Raw genomic sequence first — 24,142 nt, 5'->3', positions numbered from 1 at the left:
CCTAATGCTAAACTCTTCTAATTCTGAAATCAGCTGTCTACTTTCTGTGAAAGCCCTACTCCTTCGCCTCTCTCCTATATCCTCCCACTAGAACTCCTCACACCATACCTGAAGGTTTTCCGAAATGTGGTCCTTAAACTCCAATTGTGCATTACCATCATGTATACAGCTGCTAGGATTAACCTCCTGAACATCTGCAAAATCCATCCCCATCTTACCTGCTACACCCCCACAAGCTTAATTTCCACTCTTGGCCTCACCAGACTAGGCTATGATTCAATCTCCTGCTGGGAACTCTCCTCTATTCTTTTGCGCCAGGCAAAGAAATAATCACCTTTGCTGCCAACACTCGTCTTCAAATTCCTACTCTTTGTCTCAAAATCCTTTCCACCCAATACCTGGCCATCTCTACCTCTCCCGACTCGTTCTTCCTTTGCATTCTAAAGCACCTCTCAACCTCTCTAGTCCCGCTTCACCCTGCTCTTTATCATGCGTCCGCTACTTCCCACTTCTTGATCCCTACCACAGAAATGACCTACTCTTTGCTATTAAGACTGGTGTCAAAAAGCACATCCAATCCAGGGACATGGCACCAAAGACCTACATTTGCACCACCCCTCCAGCCTAACCTCTAACCTTGCCCTTCTCAGCACATAACTATATTATCCCCATGTACTACCTGAATCATGTTATTCACCATTACAAATCACACTGTAAATGGAATGCCATGCCTCATTTTGCTTTTCCTTAGAACAGTAATTGTTATAGAAACACTATGCGTTCTCTCCAGTAAACGCTAAAAATTACCAATATGTGGAAGGGGAACACTGCCAAAGAATAAATCCTACCTTTAGTCCCAGAAAACAAATTATTTGGGTTCATTCTAGCTTCTACTGCTTCAAACTTGTGTTCCTTGTGCATTTCTCACCTTACATGAATGCTTCCCTTCCAAATACTCCCACACTCTACATCTTCTTGTTGTCATATCTCCAATTAACTCTTTGCTTGAGTATGCCAACAACCTATTCCAGATTGGCCAAATATTACTTTCATCATAACCAAAGAGAGCACTTTTTCGGCAGGGTCTTCACTCTCTTTCTCTCTCTCACTGTCTCTATGATATCCATTGTAGTACTCACAAGATGATTGAGCTAATGTTACATGTAATATATGTCTATAAATAAATAATAATGTAACCCTTGCTTCTGTATTTTAGCGGTTTGCAGTGCTGTTGGATTAATGTTCACATTAGTGTTGTGCAGAAATATGACGTCCTTTTGGGGTTGCAGTAGGTAGAGGACATGCTGCCAATAAAGGCCACTCTCAGCCTCTTCTACGTCCTGAAGTCCTCTTGCGTCTTTTCTATTATGCAAGATTCAAAATTGTACTTACTGGCCCATGGGTCCTGCTTAGAATGCAGAATCATTTCCATAGCTCCACATGAGTGACGGTTGTCTTATGAGAATAGAAATTGCAAACATGCATAGATCTTTTACAATTGAGAAATTTGGCTGAACTTTGCAAGAGAGTGATCTATCTACAAGGGGGATATAAAAGTAAAGTATTCATCCAAGATAATATGAGTTTGGACATGGGTACGCACTATTTGTGTCAACAATGTCAATAGAATTTAACAATAATCTCCATTAAATCCTCCATAGTGTCTTTCCGGAAATGTTGATCAGTTGCCGTGTCTAACTGGACGGTTGATCTCAGCTTATCACTGTACCTTCTTTTCAATCTTGCAATGAGATTGTTTCTTTGTTTGCCCCTATTAAACATGTCCATTGTTGACAAGTAAAACAATTTTGTCTACAAATGAAATCTATTTCTTATATTGCGCTTCATGTACTGGGACTGGGAAAGGAACCTGTGCTGCTCAGTGTAGTGTGACGAATTGCAGGTATTCATCCCTTCTCCCCAAGAGGAGCCCCTCTTTGATGCTAGGGATGGTGAGTACCCTCCCAAGGGGTCGAGGCAAGTGGGACATTACTGAGAGAGACTCCACTTTTGGGGACAAAGGCTCCTGTTCCTATGAATAACCATCTAAGCCATTCCCCATGGTGGCATGGGACTATCAGAGGTGACGAACAGGATAAAATTCAGAGACTTAGGTGAAGACAAAACTAAAAAATACTGCTACAAACAAGAAAGAGGATCTGTCTCTTTAAAATTAGACCCCCATTTAACTGAGACGAGGAGGCTACAAAGAGAGCACATACTGAGAGGAGGCAAAGCAGAGAGATGCATACGCAACCAGGGGAAGCCCTATGATTGCATCACACCTGAGAGAGGTGGAGCCAAGGAGAGCCACAGTGCCTGCAACTTTCAGAACTACTCTGAAAGTGAGAGCGAAATGCTGGATGCCCAGCATTGGTATGGAGAGAGAAACTGAGGAGAAGAGAACCTAGATTCTGGTTGTGTCATAGCCAAAACGACTTCATGGTGGGCATGGTGCCCGTCCAACAACGCCAAAACCACTACGCAGAGAAATAAGGGAACATCCACTTAAGCGCAGTGTAACTGGTTTGCACAGAGAGAGAGATGACCGAAAGCGGGACACCAGAGAAAACAAGAAGAGAAAATAACTGGAACGATGGAAGAGAACCCGAGCAAGCCGAGGCCCTGAAGACATCTCCAGGTGATTTCAAGGTAACAGGGAGATCTGGAGGCTAGCGAGGCTGCTAAGGAATCGTTATGCAACAAGAGAAATTAATTCCAGTGAAATTGACGAGACAGTTAAGTTGATGAAATGGAACTGTAATAATGTGAGAAAGAGAATCACAACGCAAGCTGGAAAAGAGACCATTCAGAGTGGGGCACACATACCCTGCAAAGGGAAAGTAACTCACAAATACCTGAAGAGTGGGTCTAAATCAGAGAGGGAAAATTCTCTAATGAGAAAAAGAGAACCCTGAGTAAACATGAAAGAGAGGGAGCATTAAGAGCAGAGCGCAAATACACCTGAAAGAGGGGAAAGTGCCAAATATGTTAAGAGGCAGAGACGGTACAAATAAGAAGGAGAATTCTACAAAGAAAGGGAAAGCAAACCCCTTGAGAGAAACATTACGAAACACCAACCACCCTTGGAGTGGGAAGGGGGAATTAACCACCAGGAAAGCATATCCCATCTAAGAAAATATAAGTTACAGAAGTACAAAAGAAATATCAGTATGGAACAAAAGAGCAAAAAGAGAGTTAAAAGGGAGCCCTGGAAGAAAATACCTGAAGAGGAGGTAAAAACCAAAGAGCTTGTGAAAGTGTTACAAGTACTTGTACAGATGGTAACAAAAGACTATTTAAAGTGAGCCTATTAACAAAAAGTCTGAAGAAAAGGGGAAACCTTGCCAGGAGGCCAATCAGGTGAAGGGAGACATTCTCCTGACCTTACTTTGGTATAACAGTGGGCGGGTCAGTTAGAATTAGTTTCTTGAACAGTGGACTTTCTCTTTTGATGACTTTCTGATGACAGACGAGCAACTTAGTTATTTATATAGGCAGTGAACACCCAAATAGCAATAGGGAAAGTTAGAGGCCTTTTTCTTATTATTTATTAAATAACAAGTGAAAATGTTCACCCAGTGTCTTCGTCCTTGTTCTGACTCACCAGAGTAGTCTTGTTTGCAAGACCAGAGTGTTGCCCCTGAGCTATCCTTCCAGGAATGTAGAACCTCCGCCACTCACAGTGGAATCAGATGCTCTCGACATGTTCGTTCAGTAGAAGCATGCAAAGGTAGCTGACTGGCAGGCCAAGAATAGGCTGAAGTTGACTCCATCAGAAGCAGAGCTTATTGTCTTTGGCCACAGAACTTGCATGGGGAATTCAATGTATTGGCTAGCGGCCTTAGAGGCATGTCCTAATCCAGTAGAGCAGGTTAGGTATTGTGGGGGCCTATTAGGCTCTGGTCTCATACTCACATGACAGATTGGTGCTGCAAAAGTGCTCTGCATGGAATGGGCCTCAGAATTATGTCTGACAAAATGGCCAATCATTTTCCATAGCTATGCTCATTCTAGTACAGAATGGTTGCAATTTTTCAGGAACAAGTGCCAGGTAGATGGACCATGCTTTTTCTGTTTGGGTTTCTTTGATTTGAAATTCTGCAGGGTCATAAAGAGAAGGCTTTTTAATTGGTAGCTCTTCTATACTTCTTAAGCCAAAGTGCTCAGATGCTCACCTGTTGATTTTTATATATAAACAAATAAATCTCCTAGCTTGAGCTGATGGAAATTTGACTTTGATATATGTATATTTACATATTTACACTTTTGTTCCCATATTTTAGCCTGCGTTTTTGGGAGACAACAAGCCCCCAATGTTGGCAATTACCGCTCAGGCTGTAAGAAATGACAACAAGAAGCAAGGGTACCAGGTGATCTTATACGCCAATTACCACTCCTCCAAACCCCAGATCCAGGCCTACGTGGTGGAAATCGCTGGTGCCAGTAAATGGCGAGCCTGCGCTAATGCTGTGGTCGTCAACTCTCATGAGGCTCAGGTGAGGCAGAAAGAAGAGCTCTGAGAGAAACACAAGTCATGGGGAGGAGGAAAATTACATCTCCTCCAACCATCTACATTTACTGAATTGATTTTTTATCTTATGATGTAGGCTTCTCTGAAATGGGGCCAGAATTGCCAGGACTACAAAATTGCTGCAAAGGCTGAAACTGGCCACTTTGGCAGTCAGCCAGCCCTGAGGGTGAAAGTAGAGTGGCCAAGAATCCCTTCCAAACTGAAATCAGCTGGGAAATGGTAATATTTCATGTTTCCTTCCTCTTAATGCATGGAACATATGGGGCCTAGATGTGGAAACTTTGTGGTGCAGAGATATTGTTATTTGTCCATTAGCATGTGGCACACAATCATCTAATCATTTATGTGCCATGTTCTCTTGCACACTGGCCAGTTTCTAGTCAACACCGAAATCCAAGAGATGGCCTAATTACTAGAAATCGACTAATGCATAGAAACAGTTTTTTTATAAGTATTTTATTTATTTATGGCCATTTAAAAGCCATTGTAAAGGTGTTCAGCTGTTTACCTATGACAGGCTGCCCTGTCACACAGTGTCAACATTTTGAAGGATAACTATATCTAGTAATGCATCATTGCCTGCATTGCACCAGTTTAGCCAAGACACACATCAGTATATTGTTAAAGAATTCACCTACAGTTATAAGACTTATAATTTACACACATAGGATTGTGCTTAGTCGTTAAAGCTCTGAGGATAGTTCAGGGGCAACATGCTCTTCTTGGAAGCAAGACAGCACCTAGCAGATGGATTCCATGCTTAGACCCTGGAGTTCATCGTGGAACACGTTACCAAAAAAAAAAAAAAACCCGACTCACTCCCGCAATTAAGACTTTCAGGGAGGAACTAAAGTAAAACCCTCATCTATCAAGTCTCTCCCTCAGACCCACTTGCTCTCCTCTTCACTGCTGTACATCACCCCTTCTTTAACATCTAACTATGCCTCCCCTGCAGTTGAGTATATATTGTGTATTCTTCCATGCTATGCATATCTCCCAGAATACCTGTGCAAGCCGCCTGTATCTGAAGAATCCTAATTCAATCTTTAAATATTGTGCCATCCTCGTCTAAAGTGTCCATGGGCTTAATCATTGCCCAGTGGGTTCAGTGCTGTGGGGGATGAATATAGAGTATAATAAGCATTGTCGGGAATGAACAAAGAGCAGTGAGAATCCTAGAGAAGCTGTAGGACCATAGAAACTCGGGAGATTCACTGCTAATCACGATGAATAAACTGGGGCACATCAACCAGCAAACAAATTGCACTAATTTTATAGATATATAGCTAGTTTAAATAATTCATGAGTCGCAAAAAATCAGTTTTTCTGTAAAATATGTTTGAAATCATAATATTCGTGTATTTCTCAATGCCATACACAGATTTTGTTTCAATACAAATATACTTCAATGTTGTAACATAAATTGTTTTCTTTGTACATCACTTGATTATATTGTTGACACAGAAAATTTCTCATAAAGCTTTGTATTCAAGTCCTAATATTTGAGTAGGAATCAGTTATCTGATATCGTTGTAACAGTAGTCCTCTCATCTAACTATGTGTTTCGGGCGAGTTCCGCCCTTCTTCAGGTTTAAATATTGGATGACTGTTCTTTAATTATCACCTGCAATCAATGACAAAAAAACTAAATGAATATTCTTTGGAAGTCGTGCTTTAATCAATATACTGAATCATGTATAGGTGCAAAATAACACAAACCTCAGTGCTGGATTTGGAGTTCAATCAGGAAATCTCTACACATAGAGATTATATGATCACTAAAAAGTAAATATATATCAATGTAAATAGGAGTAGTTATACGTGTGGCGCAGAGGGACCAGGCACTTACTATAGCGTTGGGTCCCCCTGTCACCACACACCAATCAATCTGACTTCATGCATTTTCCTTGAATAAAAATATTCTTACCCTCACTTAGTTGTGGTGTTTTACTGTGAGGGCCAGTCACGGAAGACGTATGAATTCCCGCCTTGCTCGAAAGTAAGGGGGATTCTTTCCTAGAAATATGCAGTATATTTAGTAAACTGATATGCGTACTGTTCTATTGTATCGGTAGGCGTGTTACAACCCAATCAGGATTCCTACCTGTGCGCGGGCGTGCTTTCTCTGTTCGTTGTGTGTAATCCGATGTCTAACATTAAGTGTACCACTTCGCTGGAAAGCGCGGTTCCGGCAAATTCCCTGTCAATGTATGAGTGGCTGTAGGACCATGTCATGAACTTGGGCTGTCTTTCCATAAAAAATGCAATTCGCCCCCAGGGGTAAGGTCAATACAACATTCTCAGATCATTGATCTAAGAGTCCAGACCAATCCCTGTTCGGTGTCCCCATTTTTAAAGCCCATATTTTTCTCTTCTCAATGGGATGAGATCCCTTTGTTCATCTGACCTGAGAAGTCTACATTTTATAAGTAAAAGTATCTCAGCCTCATTACGAGTATGGCGGTGCAGGCAAATTCAGTGGTAATGTGGTGGTAATTATGTCACTGCCATGCTACTGTTGCATTCCCGCACACCCATACTATGAGGTTGGCAAAGAGATGTAGGATTAATCTCCAGCTAAGAGCTGGAGGTAAATCCGCCACATTTCTGCCAAATAAAACAGCAACATTGACGGAATTACTGCCTGCGGTAATTCTGCCAAAGTCCCCATGGAGTCCTATGGACTCCAAATAATGGAAACTAACACCATCACTTGTAATCCAGTGGTAATTTCGCCAGACCAAGTGGAGGTAATGGTAATTTAGTTGGGTGGCATCTCAGTGAATTTACCACAAGATATCACCAATCCTGTTATGGGCCCATGCATTTGAGGTCTCATTTTGTAATGAAGGCCTTATACAGTGCCTACCTCTAAGTGATCGGCATGGTCAATTGATGTAGAGGAAAGCAATGGACAAAACACGTCTACTTTTTATGTTTTTAGTGTCTGCTCATTATGACTGTTCAAATGAACATTATGACTGTCAGCAAACAGTCTTTGCAGGACATTCCCTACACCAATATCCTCTGTCATGTAAAACACAACGACACAACAAACCATTGCATGGGGCATTAACAGAGGCCCTTATATTTGCCAACATTTAGAATTGATAATATTTGTTATGAGACCAATAATTTCTATTGAGCCTCATTGTTCATGCGGCTTCTTCATTACAGTGGAGACGGCTATACAATGTCATAAATAATGGATATTTGATTTTTGGAAAGAAAATAAAGATAAGTAATGCTTTCAGTATTAGCATACCATTTACCTCCCTAATAAGGAAACAATACGATCATTAGGCTATCATCAGTATAATTACATTTAACAAACAACTAACAAAAATAACAAGGTATCTACTCGAAAGGGTGTAGGGTTTTGAATTAATTCACGCAAAAAACATTTCCAAAGATGCAAACACATTATAAGGATGAACATTTCAAGATAAAGAGGGGTTTACAGCTAACCAACATATATAACCATACATCCTCAAATGAATATACACCTATTACAATATTCTGTAGGCAAACAGTCTTCTTCTCCATGGAAACCCTGCGGGATGCCATGGACTGCAAGTAGAGTGCGTGGAGAAGGGAATGCCCACAATCTCTAGAAATTTACCAAAGGGCCAAATTCTGAAGGAAAGAAATAATTTTCTTAGAGGTCTGTGGTAAAAGGAGAGATTCATTATATTAGACTTTCCCAAAAATGAGGACATTCCTGAGCCATACAATCAAGCCAGCCTCCAAAGATTATGTTCCAATTCATCAACCAAATCCATAACACAGCTTTCAGTAAATACAAATAGTTGAGTATTAATGATGATAGCCATGATAACTCCAAATGTATCTGTTCGAGCCATGAGTGCAATTGATACATCTTCCAATTATCCAGTTCATAAATTCCTGCATCTCTTACCAATTTTCTTTTGAGCATTAGGGCATATGAGCAGTGTATACGACATCCTTCCGCAATACTAATACTCAAATGCAAATGATCACAAATGCATTTCATGACCAACATTTGTGTTAAACATATATAAGAAATATGCACTCTTAAGAAGAACATTATTTTGCAGGGCTGCCCAATTTATTCCAGGAGCAGCATTTATGGTGGGATTCTATGAAAAGTTCCAGAAAAATCCCCATAAAGAAGCAAAGGTCATCCTCTCGCTAAGCTCGTCAAGAAGGATGGACACCCTAATCCAAGTGCCAAGGGTAAATACTTTATTAAAACCTATACAGATAGCGCATTACCATCTGGGATAACATTTAGAGCCATTCATGATGTATTTCTTCTCATTCGATTGCAGCTCACACTATATCGCAGATCCATTGAGCTCCCAGTTGCGATTCCTGCTGGTCCACATATCCAGGCCTCTGCCATTCAATCCCCCAGCTGGAATATCTTCACTGAAGTCCCTGACCTCTTGCTAGACAAACTGAGAGGTAAGTAACAAGTCATTGCCTGCAATGAGATTTATCATGCTGGCCATTCACCAGCGTCCTCTTGTGTATGATTTCCATTGGAATTTCGATTGAACATAGCTCATAGCATGTTCAATAGATCTGACTTGCAAAACCGTAACCAATTAATTATTTTCCGGACAAAAGATATTATATTAATCAAGTACACATTCATATAGATGGAAAAATGTTATACTAAAATACATTTTTACTTTGGGCTCAGCCTATGAATATTCTGATCTCTAAATATAACCACTAAAGAGCTTTAGTATTTGGACATGTGAAAAGATCACTAACAATGAATAGCACATTACTTTCACATAGAAATGTATACAACAATATTTGTCAATGCAAATAATGCATGTTATTATTTTAGGTCACTGCACAGTGTCACAAAATAGAATCACAACCTTCAACGACGTTACATTTAACTACTCAATGCCTGGAAGTTGCTATCATGTCTTAGCCCAGGATTGTAGCCCTGAGCTGAACTTCTTGGTAATGATGAAGACAGCGGAAGAGTCCCCAGAACATAAGTCCATCAATGTCATGCTTGGCAGCTAGTAAGTGATGACAGTTCTATGTCCGTTGCCACAGCTATCATACAGTGCATAAATGTCTGCAGTGGTAGCATGCCCAGCATCTTGCTTGATATGTACATTCTTTTTGAGGGGGCCATGATCTTAGCAATACCATAGAGCAGTAGTATTCAAACATTTTGATGTCAAACACTCCCTTGATGAAAAATAGTGTTGCCGGACCTCAGATGCCATATCTGCTCATGTTTTCTATTGAAATCAATTCCCTTTTGGAAGAGCATTGCACTCCCCTTGCCATCTTTCGGGTCCTTCCCCACAATTTTAAGATCACTGCCATTGAGTAAGATGTTCACATTGTATATCTCCTAATAAGCCTTTAAATTCTCAGCACATGGGTAATGCTTTTTCAAGCAGTAGAAATCACCTATGCATAAATGCAAGACAGCACAAATGTATCCTATTTAATATTCAATGTATCAACATTGGTAGAACATTTCTTTACTTCTTTTGGTGTAGGAACTACCAAATTAATTCAAAAGAAAGATCAATTTCCGGGGAATATTCTTGAGGCAAGATTGTATGCCTTTTCCTAATATTTAATAGTTTTTTGAGAAGCAACAATGTCACACACAATTTTAAGCAATGAAGGCAGTGTACCATAAGATCAAACAACCTTTCTTATAGAAAATAACATTAATGGGGCTTATACTGATGTTTCTTAAGAAATCAATGTGCTGGTGTCAGGAATCTAAACCATACGTTTCCATAAAGGGGCATCAATGTTTGTCAAATAGGTCCTGAACTCCTCTGGCTTAATAATGTACACTTAAGCAATGTTAGTTGGTGTAATTCATAGATGTATATGTACATTTTAGTGATTTATTACCCTTCTGATTGCTCAGTGCTATTGTCGTCCTAATCATAATTGCGTCAATTAAGTAGAGCTTTGCCAATTTGTTTCACATCTTACATTCTGATAAATCAATAGAGATGATCAAACAATGCTCCACAGCAAGAGATAATTGAATATTTAGATTAAGAGTTATTACATTTTCTCTCAAATCACTCAGTCAAGAAGGAGCATGTGCACGTATCTTACAAGTGCCCCAGCACAGCTCCAGCCATGCATGATTGGTTTACATTATACAGTTTCACCGGAGTACAGTACATGCTCCAGTTATTTTGTGCAGCAGCATTTATCACTATATGTCAGCGCCTGTTTAGCAAATGCCTGTGCATAATTATATCCATGAACCTTGCTCAATGGCCAGCCCCGTCTCTGTCTGCTAGTGTAAACTTGTTATCTCTGGCTCTATCTTTCTGAAAATATCTGAGCTTTTTACATTACCTCACACATTTCACTTATTGAAGGAGTCATCAAAGAGTTGGCCGCACCCTGGGCATGGGGGTCAGGAATCTTTGTCTCCCCAGATATTTTGGACTATAACTCTCATCAACACTAGCCAGCATAGTCAACGGTGAGGGAACGCAGGAGTCATAGTCAAGAACGTCCAGAGAGTCACCATTTTCTGACCCCCTCCTGGAGAGGTTGGTAAATACAGATCCTAGTTAAGCCGGCTTTTAGCAGTAAATAGTTTCAGTGCACCTCACTTGCAAGATGGAACTCTGGCTTTGTAGACTTTAGAATGCCATTGCATCTAATGCATTGATTTCTTTAAATTTGGTTTATATATGACCTTCCCAAATGGATCAAGCAACACATTTCCTAGATATTTTTAGAGTGGGATTACATCATATTCTAAGAGATCAAGAAACTCTATTTGGCCAAACAGTTTAATACACACCTTAACATAACATGAAATATATAATGTATAGTCGTATGATGTGGCTCAGGCTATTTTGTATCTGGTTTCCCTCATACGAAAGACAGAGGTTTATAACATTCTGTGTTTACTAATGTGAAGGTGGACTTAAAAGGAATAATTATTTGATTGTGTGAGACTAAGTGCCCTTATAAACAGACATGTGAATATGAACACACAATAATGTGTTTACTCTGGGAAGACTAGAGGCGCTAGGCGGATAAAGTTGATGTTTATTGTGGGATTAGTGTACATTGTTGGACATTATACTATATTTCTATTTTAAATGCTAAAATTACTATGTCTATTTCATAGCAGTGGAAATAATATTCCCTGTAGACAAGCAATTTCTCTCCAATCTTGCCAGTAATGCCTTCAGCATTCCTCTGGCAAGTGGAATATACATTTCTTCAGAAACTTCCACATTGCCAACACAGGAGTGCATAAGATTGAAAAAAAGGTGTTGTGTGCTCTGCTTCCATTCCACTCAGGGCCTTGATGTTATACCCTTGGCTGAACCTCTGGAAAAGTTTTAAAAAATGTGCAGGACATAACACCACCCAAAATGTGTGAGAGTAGGCAGATCCCCGGACTAGATTGTGCCGCATTTGCCTGTTTTTATTGTACCTACTGCCTGTTGTCTTCTAAATGGGAGACCAAATGTTCACATCATCCTGGTGGTCAGTGTTATCATCAGAGTAATAACTCACAGCCTAATTTCACAGGAGGCAAAGGGCTCCAGCTAGCACACAATGTACTATGCATACAGATGTTTGCAGTGGTTTGAGGGCTCATTGTCATCCTATGTTTTCTGGCATCTAATATTTATTCCTTCAGGGCATGTCTTAAATTCTCTGTCCTTTTTTGTTATCCACTCTCTGATATGTAGAACATCTTAACAGATATGAGCCATCCACAAACCTCAATCTCTCTGTCCTCTTCTTCTTCTTTGCTTTGCCTTCCCTAGCATCACTGGAGAACACGTTTCCTCGCTCGTAGCCCTGATAAGTTTCCATAGTTCTTTCTCCTGATTAGCTCACCATGTCAGGGCTTGAGTCATTCGGGTGTCTTGTATCTCAAACTCAAAGACAATGCTTAACACAATTGTGAATTCCTCATTTTTAAGTGACATCACCATGTCGCCATCCGGTGACTCCCAGAAGGTGACGATTAATGGAATTGAAGTCACAAGTTTGCCCTATCAGTCTCATTCAGGTACGTGAATACATGATACGGACCAAGTTCACTGTTGGTTAAAAATATTATTTAAAAATCTAATAAAACGTAAGTTAAATGAGAACCTGAACGGCACATGCCTTGTACTACACCCATGTATCACATTGATTGCACACAATTATATTAAATACCACCATTTCCAGTAAAACTGTCAAGCATGCATAGCTACAAAAGGGTTTAGTTAATTCCAATGAAAATTGGGCCTCATTGGGAGAATGCCACTGCAGTGTTAACGTTCCGGTATTTCCTTTTATTGGCACGTTACCGCACCAGCATACTCCGAGTTTGCCAGTGGCGGGCCTGATTTACCTCCTGACAAGAGCCGGAGGCAAGTCAGGCACCCCACTGACAAAAAGCAGCTGGTATTACTGACACCGGGATTACCTGTTCTGGTAATGCCAGCAATCCCCCAATAGAGTCATATGGGGCTCTACGGAATGGGGATTTAATTTACCCTTACTGGTACTTGTAATCCGCCGGTAATTCTGGCAGACCAAGTGCCGGTAACAGTAATTCCGTTTGGTGGTATCATACCGGATTTACTGGTGGGATACCACCAAACATATAATGAGCCCCAATGTCTGAAAACAGCAGTTGTTATGGCAGGAAACTGTTAACAAATGTGATATGATATAAAGATATGTGTCCAACTAGCTTTATATTTATTACAATGTGTGTGTTTAAATTTGGACAATGCATTTGTATATCTCTCATGATTAACAGCTAAACATGTTTGTTTATATTAGCAAAAAGTGACTTGGTAATTCATGGAGCTGTAGCAGGCCCCCTGTTTTATGCAATGTATTATAAATAATAAGGTCTCCAGAGCCAGGTGAAAAATATGGAACATTTGCAACTGTTTACAGGCTCATAACATCCAGTTTGTTGAATTAGATATATAGCAACAACATACTAAACTTTAATTTCTATTTAATTGTACACATGCACATTTAGACATTTAGTACCATATGAAATGTCTTGCACAAGGTTTGCTTCAAGCTGAGGCTCCAATTTGTATTTACCCACTAGAAGGAAAGTCCAATCCGTCTGAGACTGTGTGTTGTTATGGCAACCAACCTTTATTAGAAGGAAATTTGGTACTGTCGTGGCTATTGGATTAACAGACAACTCATATCAACAAAATATAAAGTTCAAAGAAGGTATTTTACAAATAAAAACTGGCGAAGGGTTCTAGGTAGACTGGAACCAAAGTTATAGGGAACTCATGAAAACAAAAAAAGAACCATTCTAACTTGCTTGCTGACTATAGTTTGTCAGTTCATCCCTCTCTCCCCTTTTGCTCTGCGAGTCAGTCTTTGGGGCTGTTAAGTGCCCATGACCCTTATTTCCTCTCATGTGTTTTAGGCTGTTCTTTTGCCACACTTGTCAGGCTATTGCTCTTCTTAGTAGCTGGTTCCACCATCTTGTATTCATGAGGCCCATGGATCGTGGGACAAACCTCCAGACTCGGAACACCTTGGACTTGACATCTTGGGGCAGGCGAATTTCACAATGTGGAACCCAGTTTGTGTTATTGACAGATGCTATAACAGACTCACCAGCACCGGGTGATAGGTATTCCACCAGTTGAGTGCTACCACCATCTACTCAACCATGTACTCTTTCTCTCCTCATCCAGTCTCTTGCTCTGTACTTCTTCCTCCGTGAAGCACCACAATGATTTAGCTCTCTTCATCTGTTTGTAACTCTCCCTCCTCTCTCCTACCACCTGCTTCTCCTCTCCAAACATCTCTTCTCCTACACTTTCCCTGTTAGTTTGCCATCCATCAAATCCACTGCTTGCTTCAGCTACCTCTCCTAGACCTCATCAAATTCCTACCCCTCTTTGCCACCTACAACATTCTCAATTTTTCTCTCCCCTCCAGCTCCTTTTTGCCCCTAATTCTTCTACAGTATTAACTGATCCTTTCCAAACTCCTCCACTCTTTATCTGCCTTTCTGCTTACCATCGTCCTCATTTTTTTCCATTTCCTCCTGATCTCTTCTACCTGCTCTGAACTCCTTTTTTGCTTCTGCTCTCCTTTCGTCACCTCAGTGTACGCTACCAGTTCTGCTCTCTCTCTCTCTCTCTCTCTCCTCCTGCTCGACCTCCTACTTCTTTCACTGCTTTTCTACCTCCTCACTGCACTGATTTGCAACCTCTCTCCCACTGAACCTCAAAACCTTTCTTCCTTACTCACTGTTGCTCCTTCAGAGCTCTTATACCTTCCTGAAATAGAAGACTTCTATACAGCTGTTCTCCTCTTTGATCTAAGCCCAGGGACTGGTTCCCCATTTTTCGTCTGAAGCTGTTTTTACTTTCCTCCATGGCTGCGCCCAGATCCCCTGATGTATCTCTCATTATTGCTATCCACCATGTTGATGTCCTGTACCTTCCTTTCATCGCTGCCAGTCTGTTTCGCTGCTCCTGATGCTCACACAAGTACAGTCTCCGAGGAGCAGGAACTCACATTTGTTTCTCCTTAAGAAAGTCTTGCCAAAGCAATTTCCAATCAAAGTCTTTGGTATTTGGTTTGTGTTTCCAGGTTTCATATGCCTTCTTGTGCTGGCGGTCACAGGGAAATACGTCCACCTTGCTATGCACATTTAGGACATGATCACTAGCACATCTTTGGGTAAAGGGTCCCTCTGAAATTAGCAATAGGTTGTCTGTTTCAGCACATCCACATAACATAAAAGGTTAGTCATGGACTGGGAGACCCTGTTTTACATCCTCCAGGATGTAATTGACATAGCGGTTGTTGATCAGCACCCTCCATGGCTTCCTCTGTCCCATCTTCTAACCTCAAACATGATATGTTGTCACAGTAGCAATATAGATGAAAAGAAATATACTGTAATACCATCACTGTATTAAGAGTTGCAAAAGGATTGTTTTTTTGAGAAATCATTAATTTCATACTGAAAAGCTTTTAGAATCACCTGATCCCAAGTCCTGTACTTTTAATATTGTTAAGTAAAGTGTCATTATAATTACATAACATGATCATTAAAGAGAGTAAAAAAGTAATGGGCAACAAAGCCCACTCAGCATAGCCTAAGCAAACATTGTTAACAGTAGTTTGGTGTCTGTAATCTCATAAAATGTCCTTTAATCGCCCCAACAGAACTAAATATCACTGCTTTTAAGACCACAGTATGTTGTCCTTTCATCGCTGTATATTTCAAAGTTTGGCATTTAAATGTGCACATTATAATGAAAATGTCTTTCAAGTTTATTAGAGGGGTGGGAAAGGGCAGATAAGGGTTTGAGTGGTTAGTGAAAAGGTAAAAATCGGTGGGCAAAGGTGGGCCGTGGGGGGGACACCCCCCAAAAAAACTATTAGATGAACATTTTCGTTACAATGTACACGTTTAAATGCCATTGAAATATACAGTGATGAAATGACATAGAACCTTGAGCTATGTAGTGTTCTACAGCAAGGTGTGTACTCAATCATTTACTTGTTATCTCAATGTGTCTTTGTCTTGATCTTTTGTTCACTCACTCGTTCATGGTTTCACTCACTCACTATTTTGCTACAAAAATCTCCCACTCACTTAGACATATACCAGATTCCACAGACCTCCCCATGATACATGTATATGAGCATCTCCAAACAGGAGTTGTTCAGGAGGGTTTTATTGATCACTAAAATAAGTACTACAAATCAGGTCCTGCTCCGTTCCCTGGTCACGCAGAAGTATATGGCCTTGAGGAACATGAATCTGTATTCTGTCTTTGCAGACCTCCGGACCGCTTTTGACTACTTGTCACGGGACACGCTGTGGTTCATCATGGCTGATAGCGGGATCCCATAAAATCTCCTGCAAATTATCTTTCAATTGAATTCAAGTAAAACAGCAACGGTGCGATGGGGCCTGGGAGGGGAACTGTCTCAACCATTTGAAGTAACAAGAGGGGTGAGGCAGGGGTGTGTCCATGCCCACTTGTTGTTTATGCTGTATATTGACAAAGTCATACGCCATGTCAGATCCAAGAGCAGTCCTCTTGTCCACGTCCATCAGGGGCCTGGAAGTTACCTTGGGATCCTTTGTCGAAAAGTGCACAGAACTCCAACTGGAGGTTAACTGAGAGAAAACAAAAACACTAGTCTTGCAACCCAAATTTAAAAAATTCACCACGGTCAAACTCTACATTAGCAACATTCTGATAGAACAAGTGCTCAGTTTTGATTACCTTGGTGTTAGATTCTATGACAGAGATGGCTGGACATCACATTTGGCTAAATCTAGTGCAACCATAGATAAATACAGTGGCACAACATGGAGACTTTACTGTGCACAAGGTCGGGGGGCTATTACACCTTCCCTTACCATGTAGACTGTCCAAGTTAAGTCTATGGCAAAGTACAGCGCAGAGATTTGGGGATATGTAGCTGCTAACAATTTAGGGTTGGTAGAGAGAGGGTCTCTCAAACGCCTGCTTGGCTTGCCATCTTCGAGTCTGGGTATACAAACTTACCTAGAGTTGGGCTGCAGGCCAATAAGTGCGGATGTTGCCCTAAGGCCAGTTTTGCGTCACGGTATGGACAACCCCAGAGCTCAAGATATATTGCAGCACTATAATACTTGTGTTGGAGCACCAGGGCAGCAAATCTCTGCCGTGGTTTGCCCACATCAAAACTTTCCTGGCGAAATACCACCTAGAGGCCTGCTGGGATAACCATGCAGATTTCCCAGCGGGCCTAGCTACTAGGTTGAAAAGCATGGTGCGGAAGGATACAGAATCAAATATGGAATGCTTGTAGCAGGCTGGCCATGCCGGCTTTCTACCGGGAGGGTAAATTGCTCCCAGGGATTGAGAGCTATTTCGATGTGGTTATCCCCCCATATGCACATTATGTGTATACGAAATGTAGGAAGGGACAAATAAATCTATCGTACATGCAAATAGGATGCAGCGCGAAATGACAATTATCAAGTTTGTGTCTTGGCAAAGAAGACTCAGTCCCATTTCCTGTTCTTCTGCCGGAGGTATGCCAAGCAGAAGAACAAGTACCTAAAGTTGTTGTGCAATAATGATGGCACACGTCGCACAAGGGACGTTTTGCTGTTATTTTGTTGTTGGCAAAATATTCACATTGTATACTTCATGGCAACCTATCTGTTCCAAGCATGGTGTACACGGTTATGGGTTATGAAGGCTGGGGGAGGCAAGAAAGGAGGGGCCCTTGAAACCCAATAAGCATAATTCCCCTACCACGCCCATCTAAAATCTGACGACCCATGAAATGTGATGTGCCTTATGTGTTTGCCAAATGATTACTGATAAACAAAATTCCACTCGTATCTATGGGTAACAAAAGGCCTGCAGGGGAAAATGATTAAATGATTTGAACTGCACGGTAACAATCGCACTTTAAAAAGTGGTGGCCACATACTGCCAATACTGTTTTAAATGTGTATTAGCTGTAAATTAATTAAAATTATTGTGTGTATTAACCCTTAAATGATGTTTTTGAACTGTATGCTTTTATGGCCTAGTGCTGAAATAAAGCTAATTTGAATTTAATTGGATTGTATACCCTACTTTAGGTAAGCACAATAACATACACAAACAAATAGCTACATAATTACATACATATATGATATGCAATCATATGTACATTATGCCGACTCTCCAACATGGGCTGCATGAGCAATTTCTTTCTGGTAAAAGAGGACATCACCTCTTCTTTCAACTGCAGAGCCTCATGTGATGATTGAAAAGGAAGGCGATGCCCTGTCACTAATAGCAAAAGACTATGGCATTGAGAAGCTGTACTACGACGGACTCACAGCCAAGGTACTCTAATGCTTTATCAACACCCACAGGTCGGCCATGTTCACATGATGATAAACAGACATGCATATCTTGGATCTCTCTTTGCTTTGTCCTAATGAAGGTTGCCACAGCTCTGTGGATGAAGGGAAAGACATGTGGAATTTGTGGTCACCACGACGATGAGACGGAACAGGAATATCAGATGCCTGATGGTGTTGTTGCGAAAGATGAGGAGAGCTTCGGCCATGCGTGGATTCTTTCAGATGAGTCCTGCTCTGGAGGTATAATGCATTGCAACTTTTCTTATGAAGTACCCCTAGAACCCACATTTCCAGCACACGTTCTTCACTTTTGGTACTTGAATGTATGTAAGAACTTCATGCACACAGTCATCAATTTCAAAGGTCAATCCCCGCTGACATCTATAGAGGGAACGCAGCATAGGCCTTATTACGGTAAATTTATGGAAGACAATTACACACTTCATTATTCAATATGGCAGGAAATGCACTCTGTCACAGAATACATTCCATAAACACAAATGTTTAATTTTAATTCAGTCTGGTGCACTTTAATGATCCTTTGCTCCCAATATGAGGCATGAACATAGATCAGTGTCTGATAAAGTGTCCCCTTACATTTAACATATAATGACTAATACTCTGCTTTTTATTTTCAGCTTGTAAACTACAGCGCACGCTTGTCAAACTTGAAAAACCCATTGTCATTAATGGAGAGAATTCTAAGTGCTACTCAATTAACCCAGTTATGCGCTGCATGAAAGGATGCTCTCCAATCAGAACTGCACCGGTATCTGTTGGTTTCCACTGCCTAAATTCTGGTAAGTTTATAGTTTGCCTAATTTATAAGAGTGCTACCCTGTAAATGGACCACTGGTAATCTATACTTGATTGATGAAGGTCTCAGGGTTTCCTTGAGGCAAAGTCTGTGAGTTTACAGTCATACAGTTGTAAGAGTTCTAGGTAGCCTGGTGCATTAGTAGTTGACCCATGTCGATCAATTCACTTGAATTGCCAGCTTTAAGTTGATTAGCTTACATTTCATCTGAAATACTTTATTCACAGTGCAGGACACATGATTTTCTAACTATAGCTAAGGCGTATGACATGAGCATTAGGAAATCCGAAAATTAGATTGCAAATAACTGTTGAAGGATTTGGCTGACATTTTCCAAACAAAAAGTTTGTCATCTCATCCCCAGACTGGAAATCTTGGTAAAGATTCTTCAAAAAATGAAAAGGTTATTAAGGAAGCAGCAAAACGCTGTTTTTGGCCCATTACCATTAATTTTCCCATAGAGGAAAACATCGAAATTTGTATCACGTAGAAGCACAAAAACTGCTTGAGGGAATTGGACCAAATTAGAAACAATTTAGGCACGAAGTGTTGAGTTAATTTCTGGGACAGGTTTTGGGTTATTCTGTCCAGTAGATTTGAAAATATTTGAGGGAAAGGTGGGCACCATTCTCCCAAAAATATAGCTATTTCTCCCATTTTACTTTGTTGCAGAGACGATTTTCAGAAATAAAAATTCGCTATTATTTTTGCTCGATACAAGCAAGTACAAAAAACCTATTTGGAGGAAGAGAAAGGATGAAATCTCATCAGGCTAGGGGGCGGGGGAGAACGAGGACATCATGTGAAGTTAGGGAGTTGGAGGTGGTCTGTGGAGCCATTTACAGTTCAGAGGTTTTCGCGTTATCAATGAAATCCCAGGGGAATCTCACGTGATTACTCTGGTATTAACGCATGACGCGCTCAAAAACAAAAATGCGTCACACAAAGCAAAGAGCGAAATGGAATAATGGAAGGGGGACAGGGAGGTAAAAATCAAGTAAGGTGGGTGGGGGACCTAGGGAAAAGGAAGGAACGTATTATCGGGGGAATGGAAACTGAGGAAAAATAAATAAATGGGGGACATCTGTTGTGATCACATCTACAATGTAGAGCGAAATGGGGCCTTGTGCCAGTGGCCCTGTCCAGTGGGACCAAAAGTGTAACATGTTCAGCGGCCATGGCTGAAGGCCAGCTTGAAAGAAACCTAGTGTCTTAAAATATAAATTGGGCATGGCCGGAAGCACGGCTAGTGGGCCCTACAGAAAACTGTTTGGTCAACATATACAGTGGCCAGGACTGAGAACCATGGCTAGTGGCCCTTGAATAAACTACTGTATAACAAAACCCTTGAAATTCATTGAATAGAAATTTAGTTAAGGGACAGTTAAGGTGATAAGATTTAAAGCAACATAACCCTTCGAATTCAACTGATGTGCGAAGTGATGATCATCTTAACTCAGCATCCACCCTGTTGAAAAGCTCATGAGTACATACATAACAGATTGGATTCATAATGACACACAAAATTTGAGGGCCGCAAGATAGCCCAATGGGTTGAGCGCTCGCTGCTGCGATCTGTGTGTGATATACAGGTTGCAGGTTTGAATCCCAACAGATACAACTGAACCTTTCATCCTTCCAAAGTCGATAAATAAGTACCAACTCTGGTTGGGTAACTTTGTATCTAGATTTGTTCTATGGAAAGTGCTTGGCCATAAGCGCTATATATAACACATTATTAGATCCAAGTGGTCCTCAATGGGGGACACCAATTTAAGGTAATCATCACTTCCCACACCCGCTGAATTTCAAGGGTTTTTTATATTTATCTATTCATTTGTTATGTTATTTACATTTGTATTATGTCGATTTGTTGCATTATGTCTGATCACCTTAACTGTTCCTTAACTATAGTTTTTCCATTGAGTATATAACTGTATACCTTTTTATGGATGTATGTTGTAATTTCATCAAAAGAAATGTATCAAAAACACAGGGCAGCTAGGTGAGGGGTGAATGACACTTCCAAAGAATGGCATGTAGGATTCCTCCTGAAAGAAATCCTGCTTCAAAGTTGAAATGGCAAAGCAGGAATCAGTCAATCTCACCTGAAGAGCTTCATTCATACTTCCCGTAACATAGACTTCCACAAAGTCATAGTTATTAAAGTTATAGAGAAGTTTAGAAAATGTAATTCTCTGTTAAAACAATAGTGTTAATTATGTATTGGTGATTTGTATATTCACCCATCATGCTGGAACGGTTCCATGGCTCAATACGCATCGTAACTTTAAGATATTTGGCTTGTTTAATAAACAATCATAAATGCACTTTGAATGACAACTTTTCTTTTAATCTTTCTAAATTATCTCATCTTGCTTCAACTTAAAATTGCTTTTACTGATTTGAGACAGTATCTTTAAGGCTAATTGAATGACACATTTTAATGAATTTCAAAACTGATTTCGATTTCCATTCCTGTAATGCATTGCTCTCTTCGTTTACAGATGCCTCTCTGGACCTGGCTGAAGGGCAGGTGAAGCTGGAGAAAGCTGAAGATGTTGTGGAAACGGTTGAAGCACACACTGCATGCTCCTGTGGAGCATTGCCGTGCGCATCGTGAAGCACAGATTCCTAATACTCCTACTAAACCAATGCAACATCCAGATTGTTCTTCCGAACCAATAGCTGTAAATTGAGAAATTGAAAACACTTGATATTAATGTGTTCAATAAATAGTATTTTCATGCATATAACAATTTTGTTGATGTATTTTGTTGTAGACAAATTGGTGAGAACCTGAAAACAGGGACAAATCCATCCCATCAGAGAAATATCCTCTAAACCTCTATTAATGCCATATTTACAATAACTTGTCCTACGCATGCTAATCTGCCATTCTCTTTATGTTATAAGTAACTGGAGGGTAGATCCCTACTCTGTATGAGACTGGGATATAGATCTAACAAACATACAACAATGAAATGTCCCAACATTGCTAAGTAACACGTCCCTCTAAATATTTAGCATTGTGTGTTCTAACTCGTAAAGCTTAGAGAGCTCCAGTTGGAATGCCGAACCATGAATCACATGACCAATTGAAAATAAGCAATGCTGCTATATGCAACATGCCTGAAGCACCTTGTGTCAAAGAGGACAATGTCCCTGAGTTTAGAAATTCCAAACCAGAAGAGGTGTTTACATCACATCTCTTGATAGCCAAATGAGGCCACGTATGTGATATGTCATCCATGGAATATCAACATGGTATTTCAATACAAAAATGATAAGGAGGGATATTTCATTAAGTCACACCCACCCAATCACTAGAGAATGCAGAAATATCATCACTAGAATACTTACTGGAGTTTTCACAATTGGTAGAAGAGCAGGTTCAGCTGGTGAATGCTTGTTCTACTGAGTGAGCAATTGAATAACTAACTAGGAAAATATTCATAGATTTGAAAAGCATATTTGCCTATTATGCTTATGATTGTGGGCAGAAAGATTCACATGTTACTACATTGCCTGAAGATTATGAGGTTGTACTTTTGTTTGACAGTGAAAACATCCAATTTGCTGGTCTGGACCCATTGTCAGAGGTTATACAATAACCTGGGGTCTAGGGGGATTATTAGACCTTTGCATAGCACTTCCAACACTGATATATTGGGGAAATGAAATACAATGATCATTCACATCTGTGGGTCATTTTGAGAGAGCTAATTAAGAGTGTTATGGTGCCTCTGTGATTCACTGATCAGAGATTACTAGACATCCAAAAGTCATAGTTCTTCACCATATTCGTCATGCAAACAGCATATTGATGTCTTGTTATCCACATATTTTCAACATGTGTTCATGTTCACCTTCAAAGGTTGTCAATTTTCATAGACTTGCATGCCATTTGGGTTTGCAAGTAGTGCAATTAAGTTTGAGATTTCCCTTCATAAGGCTATGCCCAATGGAACAGAGCACAGGGTATTCATCTATGTGGCTAATATGCTACTCAAAGGCAGGGAACTTACTATTAGCGTTCACAAGAGCATCATGTACTAACCAGACTTCAAAAGGCAAAAGTTTGCAAAATGGCAATGATGTTCAGAAAAATCCAGTGCCTTGGGGTATTAGGTCACAGTAGGTCCAATGAATACTTATAAGAAATTGAAGGAACCCACAAATCAGAGACATTTGAGAAATATGCTGGGTGGACAAGCTGAGATTGCAGGACCAGTGATGACATTTTTGTATCAGGAATTGGGGCTGGAAACAAGTGAGGTAGCAGCAAAACTCAAACAGAGTCTGGCCAAAAACCTTAGTCTGAACCATACCATCATAGGGGAATGCATTTTCTGAGACATTTGTATCCACATCACTATATCAAAAACATGACTGACAACTAAGTAATAGGTTATGATAGCAAGGCACTTTCACAAGTGGAGAGGAGGTTCAATGAATATGAAAAGGCATAGCAGACCACTGTCTGGGTGTTACAACATTCACACTGTACAGTAAAAGTTAAATGGGTAATTATTAAGATCGCACACATGCCAAAGAAGTAATTAAATAGCTAACTTGTCTTAGTCTAGAATAAGGTAATGGCTCAACCCATGCAAGGTTTCAAAGTAGGGTAGAGATCAAATGTAGCAGAAACAAAAAGATCAAGTCTTACCAGTGATCCATGACTGTGCACTAACCACAAAGTCAGACATCAGATATGGAGGATAAATAAGCCATAATTTCCTCCTATGTGTATCCTTCTTTGTTCACATGGAAGGCACAGCTACTCACATCCATATGGCAGATTCTGTCATCTTTCTTCATATTATTCATGATTTTGTTACTAGGAATCTGATGGCCAACTATTGGAAGAAGATCGGGGGGCATTCCGAAGTGC

At 40.3% G+C, this 24,142-nt stretch overlaps 1 protein-coding gene across 1 annotated transcript in view; it reads left to right on the top strand.

Moving 5' to 3' along the window:
• Positions 1–22,004, top strand: part of LOC138540824 (vitellogenin-A2-like) — a 72,045-nt gene extending 50,041 nt beyond the window's left edge. Inside the window, exons 26-35 of the mRNA XM_069641712.1 lie at positions 4,287–4,499; positions 4,611–4,753; positions 8,614–8,752; positions 8,848–8,983; positions 9,378–9,564; positions 12,490–12,578; positions 18,311–18,408; positions 18,509–18,668; positions 19,067–19,228; positions 21,753–22,004. Of these exons, the coding sequence (XP_069497813.1) occupies positions 4,287–4,499; positions 4,611–4,753; positions 8,614–8,752; positions 8,848–8,983; positions 9,378–9,564; positions 12,490–12,578; positions 18,311–18,408; positions 18,509–18,668; positions 19,067–19,228; positions 21,753–21,868 (1,443 nt within the window). The 3' untranslated portion in view covers positions 21,869–22,004. The remainder of the gene's footprint in view (positions 1–4,286; positions 4,500–4,610; positions 4,754–8,613; positions 8,753–8,847; positions 8,984–9,377; positions 9,565–12,489; positions 12,579–18,310; positions 18,409–18,508; positions 18,669–19,066; positions 19,229–21,752) is intronic.
• The last annotated feature ends 2,138 nt before the right edge of the window (positions 22,005–24,142 follow it).

The sequence above is a fragment of the Ambystoma mexicanum genome, chromosome 1q, assembly GCF_040938575.1.
Source record: "Ambystoma mexicanum isolate Mex_15411 chromosome 1q, UKY_AmexF1_1, whole genome shotgun sequence".
Taxonomy (NCBI): domain Eukaryota; kingdom Metazoa; phylum Chordata; class Amphibia; order Caudata; family Ambystomatidae; genus Ambystoma; species Ambystoma mexicanum.
Note: the sequence above shows the minus strand (reverse complement) of the source record. Positions and strands in the feature narration are given on the sequence as shown.